We start from the raw sequence: 16,836 nt of genomic DNA, 5'->3' as shown, positions 1-16,836 counted from the left end.
AGAGAATAGAGGTAGGGATATGACCTAGTAGAACATGCACTTAACATGCGCAAAATCCAGGTTCATCCCAAGCACGGGGAAACGGAAGGAGGAAGTGAGGAGAGGACAGTGGAGACCATGGAGCCATGATGGCTGTTAGGGCTGTATTCTGCTGTTAGGGCTGTATTCTGCTGTTAGGGCTGTATTCTGCTGTTAGGGCTGTATTCTGCTAGTTTCTGGTATACACAGCTCTCACTTTCACTAACATCTGTGCTTCCCTTTCCTTGTCTGTTTAGTTTAAATGGGGAATAATAATATGTTTTTTTCTGGATTATGACAGCTAAGTGAATTAATTTATATGACATTTACAATAATATCTAACACAAAGTATATTAGTTAATGTATGCTCTACATATGCAAAGTTTTAATAGTTCCCTTCCACTCTAGTTGAAAAGCATTGGAACATTGAGTGTTATTCTCATGCTGCACCGAGCAGCATGGTTATATAGTTAGTTATTGATTATATTTTTAGTTTTAAAATGACACTGTGGGATTGAAAAATGACAGAATAAAAAGGATATTTCAAAGTGACAGTTGCCTGCTAGGGGAAAAATCAGTACTCTGAAGATCAACTACCATCTTTCCTCTTGTTACTTTGAGAGGAACTGAATAGTTTGGGTCAAAGTAAAGTTATATTAATGAACTTTATATTATCTTGTTTTGTTTATTACTTATTTTAATGCTTTATGTTTTTTTCTAGAGGGAACAGTTTTCCTATTTGTTTTAAAACTATATTCTTTAAGACTTGTGATTATAAAAAAGAAAATTAAAGCCCTGATTTTCTCAGCCTCATTAAGTGCTCTGGATTAAACATCACATTAGAATGTTTCTTAGTTAGATAATCAGAAAATTTCTTTTAAACATATACATGCTAAAAAACTCCTTAATGGGCCTGATGGCAGCTTTGGTCGTCCAGGAGTGGAGTGTTATTGCCAGCACGACAGTGGAGCGGCAGTAATTCAACTCCAGTTCCTGATTAATGAGGTTAGTGACTTGTGGTTATTCCTTCTACGTAGAGCGAAATTAGAACATGTCTGGTTTTTCAGATTGCTTACATATACTCATATTTAAATATTTGAACAAAAATGCAATTTCTTGTGAGTCAGAGGCAGTCATAATTCATATTAAGGTGTTACCACAGATAGTCACCCAATATGTTTCCTTGGAATAGTGTTGCAAGTAAATTGTGTGGGTAGGTATTTTTGATTCCTGATGGTATATTCTAACTATTATTTCAAGGACTTTGAAAATTACATAACATCAAAAAGATCATATTGAGATAGTGTTAAATACAGAATACATTATAGGTAAGAGAATGTACTCTAACCCAGTGCTGCAGAACATATCCCAGGAAGCAGTTTCCATTCAAAAGTGTTGTGTTGCTTATTGGTTTTGTTTCTGAGAATGAAGTGTAAAAGGAGCCAGGGAAAAATACCATTTTACAGTATAGGAACAGCTTGCAGGGAGACTGCTTGAGAAAGGCTCCACTTTCTTTAAATTTGAGGCTAGTCTAAAGACATTCTGTGGCTCCAGATGCTTAGGGCCTATGGAATAAGTCCCAGAATATGTCTGAAAGATGGGCCAGTGAGATGGCTCAGTTGATAAAGGTATCTTAATAAGTTTAGACAGTTTACTAAGTCAACCCCTTAATCAACATATTGTTCATCCTTTTTATGTATCACTGTCTTCTCTGAGGCTTTAATGGAAATGCACAAGCAGAGGTCCTTGTTCTGAAAATTCTGATTTTTGGGACCTGAGCAAGACTGAGCCACTTGTGTGGCTCTTGGGCCACTCACTGTCTTACCCATGAGTGATAGAATAAACTAACAGGGTGTTTTAATGTGACCAGTTAATCAGGGGTTTCGATTGTTCGGAGCTGAATAGTATCATTATTCTATTGCTATAACCTAAATAAAGGACTTCCATTAGTATTTGATATACATAGATAAAATGAGGTCGCTTTATTTTATCTTTTGTTTTTAGTAAAGCAAGTATTTATACTAATGACCAAATGACTTGCAGTCTGATATCTAATAATTTTAGAGATTTTAACCCTCACACTAGATCCTAGTATACTTTGGATTATAAGGTGTTAAATCACCATAGAAGTTAAAAGATTAATATGTGTGTGTACGTATAACAACATACTCTTCTAAATCTGCTGGTGAGAATTTGGATGAGACAAATATTTCTTAAAACTATAATCTATTGGCAAAAGGGCTTCATACTGAAGCTATTTTGGCAGCTCTTTGGAAACACGGTTGTGACATTGTTCCATATAAATACATTGTTGTATATAAAATACACTCTGTTTTCAAGGGAGCCCTCGTGAGTGCCTTGGCTGATGACACCTTACACTTGTGGAATTTACGTCAGAAAAGGCCTGCCATACTACATTCCCTCAAATTTTGCAGAGAAAGGTAAGAATTCTCTGTTTACATACAAATAGGATATCTGCTGTTCTGTTGTGATGCACTCTTTTGAGCAGTGTTCTCTTGGGGTTGTGTGTGTTACACTCACTGTAGACCATAAGAAGAAATTTCTGTGTCACAGGATGTACAACGACAACAGAGTTCTTCCTTTCCAAAGAGAATGGTACAGTTGTCCTTTCTTCATAGTAGTTGCAGTATAGGCATAGAGGTGAACAAAATCTCTTAGTAGCTCCTTTCTTCTTCTTAATGAAGAAAGGACATTGCATACAGGCTTTTTTAACCTGTCTCACTTAACTACATACCAGCATCTTTATCTTATCTGTAAGGTTATCTTATACCAGCATCTTTACATCTCTCCTGCTCATTTTCCCTCTCATATTGTAAGGCAGTGATAATGTGTTCAGTAAATCTCCATCAATTCCATAGCAGTCTCAGCATTTACAGCATTTCAGACTTTTGTTCGTATTGCTGTGCAGTTATGATATATGTATATATGCACATATATGATATATGTATATATTCACATATGTAAATATAGCTAAAAGGTAAATTTCTAGAAGTAAAATGGTATGAAAAGTTTCTCATAAGAATTGTAAACTTTAGACATTGAATGAAGAAGTCTTCATCCCAATTTTATTAAACACTGTCCTCCAAATGAAATATGAATTATTATATAATCTCCACAGTTTATGGGACTATTTCTGAATGTGTATGTATGTTGTGTATAGTAATAGTAGTTGGCATTAAAGATAAAATCACTTCTTTTCTCCAAGGATTAGCCTATGATGCCGTTTTGATGAGTGTTGTATTTGCCTGTCAGGTTGTATTTATAGATCAGTCTTTAACTCTGAGATTCTGCCTTCCAACTCGGGCAAGGCAAGCTAAAGTGACCTCTGAAAATACAGCATCTCATAGTGCCACCAATCTGAGAGCATAGCTACATTAAATGTGAGTGGGTGGGAATACAAAGCAGACCTAGTGAGAGGTCAGTAACTGCTGCTGTTTACATTTGACTGGGAAGATAAAACACATAAGTTACATCAGTTCAGTCATGCTTGCTTTAGAAGGGCAGAAGTGAAAAGAAGTTAATAGCAAAGTCTATGGGGGAAAACAAGTAAAAAAGTCAAGATTCAGTTGTTTTCTTTCTCTTGAGAATCAGTCTAACCTCTTGACTTCTGCACAGAGTTCTTTGATCCGTTTGCCAATGGGATCTCAGGGGAAGCTCTATGTCAGTTTCCATGTCAAAGAATATATGTCAGATGGACATTTGGTCCTAGTTCTTACCCCATCATCAGTGCATGCCTCTGTGGAGCTGGAGATCTAGCAGGATGGTTGTACACTCATCATTTGGAAGTGTTGAGAGACAACTTTCACTGTTACAGGTATGAGATCCACTATCTCTGCTACAGTGCAGAAGATGGTACCAATGGCAAAGAACCATATGGTCCAAATATCAGATGCATCAAAATCAAGAAACCTTGAATTGTAGCAAGTCAAAATGATGATATTTGGTCAGTCTAGTGATATAGAAATTCTTGTTGGACACTATTCATTAGAGAGAGTTTACCAGGAACAAGAATTCCAACAGAAGGATATCTCTGCTGCCTCAGTTGTCAGTGGCATGCCCATGTCACTAGGCAGAGAAGCATGGCAGTACATTGTCCAGTCTCACAAACAAATTCACTGTGGGATACCTGTTAAATACTCTTAATGAAATAACTGAACATCAAGGGAGCCAGTGTTAGGAACTGATGATAATCAAATATGGGTTGTTTGCATAGTGCTCTTTTTAAGGATAGTGTTACAGTTTTGATATGGTTTTCTCGTGGTAATGTAGGAGGTCCTGTCTATGTGGTGCTTCTTTTGGTTAATGGATAAAGAAACTGTCTTGGCTTGTGATAGGGCAGAAGAACAGAGCTAGATGGGGAAAACTAAACTGAATGATGTGAGAAAGAAGGGTGGAGTTGGGGAGAAGCCATGGAGCCCCTGCTGGAGACAGATGTGCTGAAACTTTGCTGGTAGGCCACAACCTCATGGTGATGCACAGATTAATGGAGATGGGTTAAATTAAGATGTAGGAGTTAGCCAATAAGAAGCTAGAGCTAATGGACCAAGCAGTGATTTAATTAATACATTTTTTTGTGTTATTATTTTAGGGCTAAGCAGTCAAGAACAAACAAGTGGCTCTCTCCTTGCTTGTCCTGTCCCATCCCATCCTAAAATGTTGTCCCCCCAGCTACAGGCCATGTTTTGTGGTGTTATGAAAATTTTGAGGTGGGACCTAGTGGAAATAAGTACGTCATTAGGTGTGGGTGAACTTCTTCTGTCCCGTGCTCCTTCAGCCATCATGTTCTGCCTAACTTCATGGGGCCAACCTTCTGTGAACTGAGCCTGTGAAACTGGAAGCCCAAATGAATCCTTCCTGTCTTAATTTGTTTTAATCAGGTACTTTGGTCACAACAGTGAAAGTTAACTATTACAGAGTCTGTAAGAAATTGTGGTAGACATTGATGAGGAGTTACAAGCCAGTCTAAAATGTGTTTGCAGATAAAAGGTCCCTCATGAGAAATACACAAGGGGGCATTTTTCAGTAAACAAAGCCTGGTGTTTGTTGTCTACCCGTCCCCCATCCTTGACTTAGCACCATTATAGAAGGCACAGATTGACACCTTGCACTGTGGTGTGCATGGTTGTAAAATTGGTAAAAGAAGTGAACTGATGTGGCTGGAGAGATGGCTCAGCGGTTAAGAGCATTGCCTGCTCTTCCAAAGGTCCTGAGTTCAATTCCCAGCAACCACATGGTGGCTCACAACCATCTGTAATGGGGTCTGGTGCCCTCTTCTGGCCTGCAGGCATACACACAGACAGAATATTGTATACATAATAAATAAATTTAAAAAAAATAAAATAAAAAAAAGAAGTGAACTGATGGAGTTCCAAATTCTAGATCTGTAAGAGCATTGTCCACGTAGCTCACAGAGCCTGGTGAAGCCTGCTCAAAGTTCAGATTCCCGAAGTGTTTATGAGAGCAGCAGTATACAAGAAACTGGGGCAGGACTAAATGCTTCTTGAATGCATTCTCTTTGGAAGAGATTCCCTGTGATGGCTGCTAACAGTTGGACTGATAGAACCTTGCTAGCAATGGGCCCTGGTCTTCACATACAGACCTTGTTCTGGTACTGTGTCTTCATGTGGCTGCCGGTGAGAGGTAGTGGACCAGGATTCCAGTTTTTCTCAGCATTGGCTCTCGACAAAGAGAGCAGAATAAAGGGTTTGCCGGAGCTGTGGGGCTGCCCACTGCAGCAGCACTGGCTCCACCTGACTGCTTTGGCTTTCAGAAATTCTGTGGTGCTCTGAAGATTTTTTATCAAAGTAGCTTCACCAGACCGGGAAGAGGAAAAAGGGGCCAAAATCTGCAATGCTTTGGCTATCCTTCTATCTTTCATTTGTAGGAATCTGTTCTTCTTTGCTTAATGTAAGTACTCTATATTTGGTGTTTATATTCTATATCAAACAGGGTATATAGTCTGCATTATGCTGTAGTAACAAGTACTCTTAAATTCTCAGTGATTTTCTTCAATAACTTATTTTGCTTCTCTGTACATCCTTTGTGGGCTTGTTGAAAATGCTATTCCTCATTGCCCTCTTTACCCCAGAATCTCAGAGGAACAGTCAGTCTTTAAATATTGTCAGTTACCTAATCTAAAGGGAAAGAGAGCACACTAAAAACACTGACATAAAAAAACCCTCTATCAACAAATGGCGCCAACATGGACAACTACATCCACATAAAATCTGAGGGAGTTTGGGAAGTAATTCTAGACACAAAGGAACAGAGTTAAGCACAGCTTCTTGGTAGGAACATTTTCTCTTACCTGCAAAAACCTTGCAGCTCTTTTAATAGGCCCTGCCACCAAACACTTTAATGGTGTTTATGAATAGCTGACAGTATGCTTATTGGTGATAGCAGAGACCTTGAAACTCCACAGAGTTGTGGCAATAAACATGGCCCCTGCCAGTACCTCTACCATGAAGCTAGGCTCTTAGAAAGCTAAGGAATGGGGTGGGTCTATCCATGAAAGCTTTAATCCTAACCATATCATGTAGCAAATTAAAGACTCACATGATCAGAAAAAGAGAGAAATACAGTAAAGATAGATTCAGATTTTAAAAAACCCTCTAAACAGTTTACAGTGTGTTTAAAAATATATGTAGGTTTGGGAGAGAAAAGAAAAAGGATAAAGTCCTTAAAAAGAAAGAAACAGGGTAGTTGGGTGTGGTAGCACATACCTTTAATCCCAGCACTTGGGAGGCAGAGGCAGGAGGTTCTCTGTGAGTTCAAGGACAGCCAGAGATACACAGAGAAACCCTTTCTCAAAAAAACAAAAATTAAAAATAAAAGAAATAGAGTTTAAAATTAAATCACATAAAGATGAAAAATACACAGACAATCTGAATACTGTATGTTATTGTATTGTCTTTGAATTGTTGATGGCTGAGGAATAAGCAACAGCTGCTAAAAGACATTTGATTATAAATACTGATGGATTAATCCAACATTAATATTTTGAAAATGCCTTGACTTCAAAATTTAAGTCAAAAGATATGTTACTTTGGAGAAGAGGGTTTGCTTTTGTTTCCACAGGAAATGAGGTGCTGTAGATTCATTCTGGGTTAATAAAAATCAGGTTTGATCAAGGAAGACCCCCTTGAAGAAATCCCCGATAGGAGCGAATGGCCCAGATGATCCAACATTTCAGAGGACCTCTGTAGGAGTTCTCTCTGAATTCTACATCCAGAACAGCCACAAGACTGCTGGCTGACATGATCAAGCCTCACAGAATATTTCAGTCAGGATTTGACCATAATCCTAAATTTTCTTTAGGTCCCCATAAGAATATCAGCATCCCCAATCAGCAGGAAGTAGCCTGGAAAACTATACCCACATTCCCCAAAATGGATTATGATGTGTCTTTGTTTAGAGTGTTGGTTACAGTTGTTATGGATAATGGTCAAGAAGAAAATTAAACAAAGGAGATTAGATTCAGAGTTTTTATTTTGAAAAAAAAAAAGGAAAGTGCTGTGGGACAATGCTCTCATACCCTGTAAAGATTTGTCACTTGTATTAGTTTAATAAAATGCTGATTGGCCAGTAGCCAGGCAGAACATATAAGTGAGGTGACCAGAACAGGAGAATTCTGGGAAGAGGAAAAGCTCAGTCTGAAGTCATCACACAAACACAGAGGGTGCAAGGTGGGAATGCTAAAAGGTACCAAGCCACGTGGCTAATTCAGAAAAGAATTATGGGTTAAGATGTAAATTAAAGCCTTAGTTACTAGGCCAACAGTGTATAACTAATGTAGACTTCAGTGTGTTTCTTTGGGACTGAACAGCTGCAGGACCAGGTAGGAGAGAAACCTCTATCTATAACCCTTGAGGAAGATCCTACCTTGAAGTGATACTCATCTCTTGTACTATTATTCCAAGGGCCAGAGCTATCCCTAACTTGAGTGATAGACCCAGCAAAAAAGAAATCTACAGCAAGGGGTGATGATGATCACACTGCAGCAGGGGTGATGATGACCACGCTGCAGCAGGGGGTTATGACCACACTGCTTACTTTTATAGTTGGCTTCAAACTTCTGAGAGCAGGAGCCTAGTTTGTTCTCATTCCAGTATGAATCTGAGTTAACTTGTTTAAATTACTATTTCCCTATTATGCCATTTGCATTTTTACTTCTGAAACTTAAGAACGGTAGGAAAAATATGAAAAATGCACTAAATGCTATTTGTAAGATATTGAAGAATTGTTACCCTAAGCCTTCATGTTTGTGCATTGTTTTGTCTTCAGTAATAATTAGATTTTATGCTAGTAAAAATTTCTGTACATACAGTAGAAATACTAGATAGTAATTAAAATTATTTTCTATAATATATATTTTATTATAGTTTAATTTTTGAATTGTAGTAAATTGTAGTATTAAAATTTCCACTTCTTTAGAAATTTTGCTTACAGTTAGTGTTAAACATATAGTTCTGCACAAACCTGTAATGTGAATATGTTTTGATAGGTTCTGCTTTGGTGGTGTTTAAGAAAAAATAAACAGGTAGTTGAGTTCGAGTCTTGCCTTAGCTCTGCAAATTTGAGAAAATTACTTTGCAGCTTTGTGTGATGTTTTTCTGATTAACAGAAAATTTCTCTAAGTTTCATAGTCTTACCAGTTTTATTTCTCTTCAATGCTGAATACTTTTTTTTCCCCACTATTTTCCTATTTACTCTGAGGGTAGTTGTACAACATGCATCTTAGTCTTGACTGCTGGGCAGATATTTGGTGCAGTAAAAAAAAGAGCATGAGTCTTACTTTTGGGATATTGGTCAAAGCTAAGCAGACTAGATAAACTTCCCTGCTGCCCAATTAAATGTCATTTATTAATACTGAAAGAATAAATATGCATTTCAGTTTCCAAAGAATGACTTTTAATGTTGTGAAAAAAAAAAACCCTAAGGAATGTCCTAAAGTCCTGGTTGAGAGTCACCTGATTATCCAGAGGCAGGGGAAGCACTAGAGCTGCGTTTCCCTGCTGTCTTCTGAAGCTGTAGCTTGTAGACGGGCAGCTGGCTGTCTTCTCCCTGTCTTCCATTGTTTCCCTGGGTGCTGGGCCCTAATTTCTTATGAGAACACCAGCCACTTTGAATTAGGGCTGATACAATTACTTTATCTTGGTAATATCTAAATATAGTCTTCTCTTCTGTGGGACAGGGATGACTAGGACTTCAACTTATGACGGAGGTTGATTTATCACAAAAGGAAGTAGTTTGCAGCCAACCAGAATAAAGGGTAGAAGTGAGTACTTAAAAGAAAAAGTACTCATAATTTCAAAACTCAGAAAAAAACTTGTTTTAATTTTTTCTATAATTAGTATATAGCTTCATATGTTATCACCAGGTTCAGAACCCTTTAGAAATTAATCTAACATGTAATTTTTACCACAGGAATTCATTTGCCAGTAGTGTGAACCACAGCATCGAAAGGAATTAGTAAAGTGATACGTGTTAGGGAGACCTTTGGTGCGGTTTTTACTGCTCTGACCCCTGTTATAAACTGAATTGTGTCTCCCCAAATAGTGTTCAAGTTCTAACTCCCAAATGTGACCTTATTTAAAAGTAGGGTCTTTGCGATGAAATTAATTAATGTGGCCAGTACTAATCTGACCGGTGTCTCTTACACACACACACACACACACACACACACACACACACACACACACATACACACACACGGGAGGGAGGGAGGGGAGAATGAATATCATGTAATGATATTTGAGATAATATCTTCTTCAGACTGGAGAATTGAATCTTTAAATTAAGGGATAAAGGATAGCTGGCAATACCAGAAGCTAAGAGAGGGCCCGGGATCTGGGTGCAATTCCTGCTCCAGAGTCCTAAGAACCCTGTTGACATCTGGATGTCCTGTAGCTCTCAGAACTGTAAGCGAAGAAATTCTGCTGGTGCCAATTTACTGTGCCAGCCCTAGAAACTAACATGTTTCTGTTGTTCTTGCCTGGAATTGGCAACCTTGTCATGCACCACTGAATTTATTCATGCAAAGGAGAAGATCTTGGCTTTGATAGAAACAGAGAATTTGATAAGTGAAATTCTATTTGGCATTTTGCAGAAAGTGTTCCACTTGGCTTACACTTTGATATTTTTTCCTTTGAAGGACATTTAATTAGGAAGAAGTCATGGATTAATAAACAGATACACTACCTCCTCCTCCTTTAAACTCATCACTATGAGTTAGAATGAGCATTATTCTCAACAGTGCTATTATTTCCATGAGTTTTGAATACTAAGATAAAAAATGAAAACTAAGAATTGAGTTAAATGTATAGACTCCCTATTCAGATTCAGGGTTAAAGTTGTCTGATATTTCCCTTGAACTCACAGTTCCTATTGTTTGTGAAACTCTTCCATATAATGTGATCCAGTTTCAGGCAGTCAAGGAAATGCTCCTCACTGAAATGCTGCAGGGTAACTCGTTCTCCTCAGATGTCCTAGTAGTTGCAGGCGATACTGAAATACATTTCTAAAGATGCATTTTCATATATGACTGTTTCATTTAATCATAGATGCATATTTTTAAATCATTTATGTATTCTAAATTAAATTATCTGATATATTAGTTCTCATACTCAGAGGTTATTTTGGTTTAACTATCATGGAAGAATCAGTGATATTTAATAAAAACTTCCTAAGAAAAGAACTGCTTGGCAAGTGGGGTGCCTCCCTCCCGTAGCAGAGCAGCAGTGGGGGTGAGTCCTCCTGGTGTGCAGAGTTAAATAAGAATCCTCACCATTTGATGAATTTGAAACTGTAGAAGAAAAGATGATTACAAAATATTGGCTAAGCCGGGCGGCGGTGGCCGCACGCCTTTAATCCCAGCCCTCGGGAGGCAGAGGCAGGTGGATCTCTGTGAGTTCGAGGCCAGCCTGGTCTACAAGAGCTAGTTCCAGGACAGGCTCTAAAAAAAAGCTGCAGAGAAACCCTGTCTCAAAAAACCAAAAAAAAAAAAAAATATTGGCTAACTTCTGAGATGAAGTATCTGTCATAGCCAAAACTTTGTACAAAGAGACTAGTAGCTCATGTAGAAGACTTACAATAAATTAGCATGTAAAAGGTTAAATGAAAGATGTAATAAGATGTAAATACAAGCATGGGTTCATACGTTTTATTAAATAGAGTAAGTTCCTCCTGTATAAAATACTTAGACAGTGAGTGGTACAGTTGGAAATCGTGTTGTTTGTTATGTTTGTACAGTGGACAGCGTGTAGCTTGGAGTGCGAGTAGACTCTCTTGTGTCATGTGACTTGGCATGAGTGCTTCAGATTTGGGGATTTAAAACACGTAGTGAAATTATTATGTGGTCTTTTGCAGTTATTTTTAATTGGAAATATGTCAGCAGGAAAATACTAAATAAGCCACAGTTCCTTTTCAGAAAGTGCAAGGAAACTTCGTTTCTCATGACTTGCTGGTAGGAAAACTGCGCCAGGCATTCTGGGAAAGCTGTCATGGTATTCACATGCTCCCTGAGAGCTCTGCTCCTAAGCATGGCCTAAGAGCAGCTGCTAGCCTGGGACCTTTGCTATTTAAACACACATTCCTCTAAGTGAGGTGTGACTAAGTTCCCAGTTTAGTTCTCCTTTAGATAGGACAATTAATTGTCAGTGGGTTTGATGTAAACAGGTGAATTTTTTAAAAAGCCCTGGAGTCTTCCTGACACTTAAGCTTGGAGTCTAAGATGGATTTAGTAAAAGAATCTTGTTCTGTGTTGGTCTTGAAAACAGAGGGAGTCACATTGTAGGGCCTGAAGGAGAGCTAGGACCTGTAGACTGTCTTGCAACTATAGAAGTTGAATTTTTTTAGCAACCCAACTGAACTTGGAGATTTTTCAGTTTTTGGAAAAGTATGTAGGATGTAGCTTGGCTGTTCAGTAACCTGCCTTTCAGGCTTCTGGGCTTCTAAACATAGTCTCCAGACACAGGGTTTAGACATGTGTCCAACAGAGACTGAAACAGTAAATGAGTTTGAATTCACTATGTTTATTATGATTTGTTTTACAGCAGTAAAAGCTACTGCAGATTTTTACAATCCGAGTAGGTTATCACTTAGCAAGGGGGCTGTGTTCTGAGAAATGAATCGTTCTATGGTTTTATATTGTGAGCATCTGTTGGTACTTCTCCTTGGGGGAAACAAACATATACTCAACAAGACCCACTGACAATGGAAAACAATGATTCTTCCTAAGTCAAGCTTGCTGAACAAGAGAGTTTAGAGGGCTGGGTTACAGGAGCTTTGGGTGAAGGGTTACCAGAATGTGAATGATACCAAAACAGCTTTATCATGGAAAACCCACTTTCCATGATGACCCACTTCTGAAAGTTGCATGGGTGGAATCCTCCCTTGAGTTGACCGCCTCCCTCTTGTCTTCTCTAGCACTGCCCAGAAACATTTGCAGCTGGGGCAGAATCATGTGCAGGCTGGAGACAGGCTGGAGGGAGGGAGTGATTCCAATGCTTGGTGAGGATCATAGACCACAGCTATGAGTCTCTGCTTGGAGCAATCACTTTGCTCTAATTTCCAGGTGGTAGCAGCCATACTATGTCTAGAGAAAAATATTTCACAGCAGCATTTGTAGAATGAATCTAAATGAACTTAGCACCACTATGACATCAATCGCAAATAGTATTGTGCTGTATGTGCCTGTTGACTACCTAACCCATATGGAAGTGGTTTTGGAATGCACCAGTGGGTATATTGGGCGTGAATTTTGAGGCATATGAGAGAAAAGCCTTCAGTTGCCTCTAGCAGGCTGTGTGCATGTTACTCTTGTACACCTGTCTGTTGGTTGTCAGTAGAGCTCAGAACGGAGCAAGAAACGTGTTAATGGGACCTGGAGAAGGGGCTTCCTCTTTACACGGGGCAAAGGCCTCAGAAAATTGTCTCCTTCATAATGAATGCATGATTAGTGTCTATTTTTAGTTGATACTTCCCAGGAAAATGTTGGAGGTGTGATATTTTTTCCTTGCTTTTTTATGATAAAATGCAAGTAGAGAGTGCTGAATTGAAGGAAACATACTTGAGTAGAATTCTCACTTCGGTGAGGTGGCAGAGGAGAGTGACTTGTGCAAATGTATCTAGGGAAGTTTAGAAGATGACGGCTACACTGAGTGTCTCCCCAGTGTTTATTTGCACAAGAGGTTCCTTTAAGAAATAAAAGGTGACCCCACCACTCTCAGCCAGACTGAAGGCCTATGTAAAGTTTAAAATTTCATCCTCCTGCATTAGCAGGAGCCTAGAGGGATTTCTCTCAGAAAGCAGCGCGATTTGTGTGCATCAGAGTGAGAGCCTGTGGGATTTATTTATTTATTTAATTCTCTAGTAAGAAAACTGTGTCAGCAAGAACACTGCTAGCTCGGCTCAGAAGAGCTAGGACAGGGTGAGGGAGGCCTTGGCTGCTCAGCCGCAGGCACGTGCTGTCTTCCCTTCGCTGCTTCTCCGTTTGGAGGTTTTCTTGACTGAGCTTAATGATCAGCGTCTATACCATGAAGATCAGAGAGGCTTGTACCCCATTGTATTGAGGGCTCATGTTCCCCTTTATGCTTACTGTGTTTCTTTTATACTTTATGTTGCCTTATTTTTATTGATACAGTTTGTTAGACTTTGCTTAGGTATCTAAAAATAAGCAGCTCATGAATTTATTAGTTTCCTGTTATTGGGGATTTAATGTTTTAGTGCCGATTCTCATTTCTATGATTCTCCAATGAAGTTAAGATTAATTTATGTGAATAAAAAACGAACACTGCAAGGCAGTGAGCCGAGTCTGCCATGAGATGAATAATACAGAGATTTCCTTCATATAGTTGCCAGGGAAACGGTAGTAAAAACAGAACCTTGGAGGGAAAGGAGTGATCAGGTATAGCTGAAGAAAACTTGGAGCTAAAATAAGCTTACACTGAAAGAGCTACCTAACTCTTATGCAGTTCGTCAGATTTAAAAACAAGAAAGTAACAGCAAGGCATGGATAGAGGAGGTACCCAGGGGGCTACCCATCACTGCAGGCCTATTATTCCTGTCCATACATCAGGGAGAGAAGGGGTGATTGCCTTCGGTTGTTTATCCACTGGCAATAGTCTCAATCCAGTGCTCAGACAGCCCAGATCCATCTATAAATTGGGTAGCACTACAATCAGAAGCTCAGAAAGTTTACTCATGATTCTAAAACTCACATGCCAAAAACCAATCTAGAATACCCAAGATAGTATAGTTTTGAAAAAGAACTACAAGGTGGCAGTACTTTTTTAACTAGGAACCCCTGTTCCCTCCACCAAAACTTGGTAGAAATTAGAAGCAGTAATTTTCAGGAGAGAATAAATGGACTGAAACTCAGAATGAGTCCAGGATTCCATGTGTGGAGAGACATGCACATGGCAAGTGAAGGGTAGCCTGGGCTATGTGTGCGAGACACTGGCTGACAAAACGCAAAACAAGAGAGATGGCTCAGTGGGTACAAGGGACTTGCCACAGAATACTGGCAACCTGAGTTTGATCTCCGAACCCATGGTAGAGGAGAGAACTGCTTCTGGAAAGTTGTGTCCAAAACTGCACACATGTATCCTGGTATAGACATATCCACAAGTACATACACCACACACACACACACACACACACACACACACACACACACAAACTATAATTTTTTAAAAAAAAATTAAAAAGGGAGGGAGGAACAACTCTCCCAACCTCAAATTTTTCATGTTTTGCTTTTTTTGGAAATATGATAGAAAGATAAGAAAACATATTCCAGTTGTTCATAAAACTTAACAAGAATAGCAAATTTGGGCAAAAGGACCAACTTTATATAGCAAGTTTGTGTAAGCGCATGAATAGGGGTGTGTTTGTGTGTGTGTGTGTGTGTGTGTGTGTGTATGTGTGTGTGTGAGCAAATATGGAGAGAGAGATGAGAAATGAGAGAGAGGCAGGTAGGGAGGTAGATAGGTAGGTAGGTAGATAGATAGATAGGTAGGTAGGTAGACAGACAGACAGACAGACAGACAGACAGAGTATGAGAATCAGAGAATGAACAAGAATTTGGTTTTGATTCAAGGTAGTATTTTAGCCTCATGCTACTTGGAACTGTATGTATTCCTGACAAGTTTTTCTGGCCCTTTTAAAACTTGATTTTATAAATATAAGAATTTATTTTCCTGTTTGATTTGTATGCTTGTCTTCATTTTCAGCTAAGATAATTTTGAGTTATGATAGTAGTAGTTCAGGTACCTACTGCTGCGTAGGAAAACATCCTCAAACTGCCAAGATGGCTATGAGTGTCCCTTCGCTCATTGTCCTCTGGGTCAGCAGCCCAGCTCTGGGAACGGAGTGGGAGTGGGTTTCCCTGTCCTCAGTCAGCTGGGCAACTGCAGTTATAGCTGCTCCATTGTCAGATGATCCAGCCAGCCTTTCTCAAATGTCCCGGTTGGTTCTGCCTGCAGGCCTGAGCAATGTCTGCCTTATGTGGACATCATCGTGTGTTATCTGGGTCCTAGAAACATTAAAAAAACCAAGTTAGCCAGAGTACGCAAATATCTTTCCAATTCTTGTCTCTGGAATGGTTGCTAATAATACAGTAACTCAGTGGTGGATCAGTGTTATAGACCATGTGATCTTCAGCCATTGGTCAAGATATTCCAAGTTTGACATTTATTTGTCTCAAGGCTGTTCTATGTCAACAGTGTTATATTTATATTATGGAATACTTTCTTGGATTCATTAAATGGCAAAAAATCCCTTGCAATTCCTGCTCACTCATATACATATATAAAATTTTTAAGTTCATCTCAGTCTCCTTAAACTGTTTGTTACTACATAAAAAAGCTTGCTTCACCTTAAGCTTACCCTTTAATTTCTCAATATAAACGCAAGATTCTAAATTTATAAATTGAGAAACATGGTTAACTTTGTATAGCAGATTGAAAGAACATTGTTAGATATAGCAAGTCGAATCCATTTTGTCCCAAGCATGACTTTGCATTGTGTTACTAAATTATTGAATTATACAGTTTGAAATTTTAGGTAGGAATTGTGAGATATTGAGCGCCCCCCCCCCCCGAAGTTTGTTTAGGGAATGACACTTTCTCCTTGTCCTTTCACTAGCATGACTAGCAGGGTATTATTTCAGTTTTTTTCACTTGGTTGTTAGAGGAATTTTAGTTTTTCCACTCGTCATACAACTATATGCTCAGAAAGAGGAAGAAAGTGGATTAGAAATTATCAGACAACTTGTAATCAACACCATTATGTTTCCCTCTCCCTTAGCTCATTTAAATAATGAGGGTAGTTTTAGAAAGAAATAATTTGGGGGACTGGGAAGTTGGCTAAGCTATTAAGAGCTCTGGCCACATTTCTAAAGGACCAGAGTTTGGTTCTCTAGCATCCACATGGGTCGGTTCAATGTCGTGTTGTACACCACCATGCAGGGACTGTGAATCAAAGACAGGTCATCTGAAAGAGCAGCCCATGCTTTTATCTGGTTGCTGAGCCATCTCTCCAGCCTGAGAATATAATTTATTTTTAACAATATACAGTTTACATTCGTTGAATATTTAACGTCAGGCCCTGTTTTAAGTATCTTAAATTTTTGTCTTACTAATCACTGATGGATACTGTGAAGTAAATCTGTTTTGCTACATAGAAATGGAGATTGAAAAACTGAATAGTTTGCTTAAGAACACATACTAATAAATGGGAGACCTGGAAATTGAACCTGGGCAGTCTAACACTATTGCTTCTGTCTATATGTTAAGTGGA

General features: G+C 38.8%; 1 protein-coding gene across 5 annotated transcripts in view; it reads left to right on the top strand.

The window, feature by feature from the left end:
- The window catches only part of Stxbp5 (syntaxin binding protein 5), a 138,639-nt gene that overhangs the window by 30,949 nt on the left and 90,854 nt on the right, over positions 1-16,836 (top strand). For all 5 annotated transcript variants that reach the window (XM_038338744.1, XM_038338741.1, XM_038338743.1 and 2 more), the window contains exons 3-4: positions 942-1,023; positions 2,359-2,459. In XM_038338744.1, coding sequence (XP_038194672.1) covers positions 942-1,023; positions 2,359-2,459 — 183 coding nt within the window. The remainder of the gene's footprint in view (positions 1-941; positions 1,024-2,358; positions 2,460-16,836) is intronic.

Source organism: Arvicola amphibius, chromosome 8, assembly GCF_903992535.2.
Source record: "Arvicola amphibius chromosome 8, mArvAmp1.2, whole genome shotgun sequence".
NCBI lineage: Eukaryota > Metazoa > Chordata > Mammalia > Rodentia > Cricetidae > Arvicola > Arvicola amphibius.
This window is presented reverse-complemented; position numbering and strand designations above follow the sequence as displayed.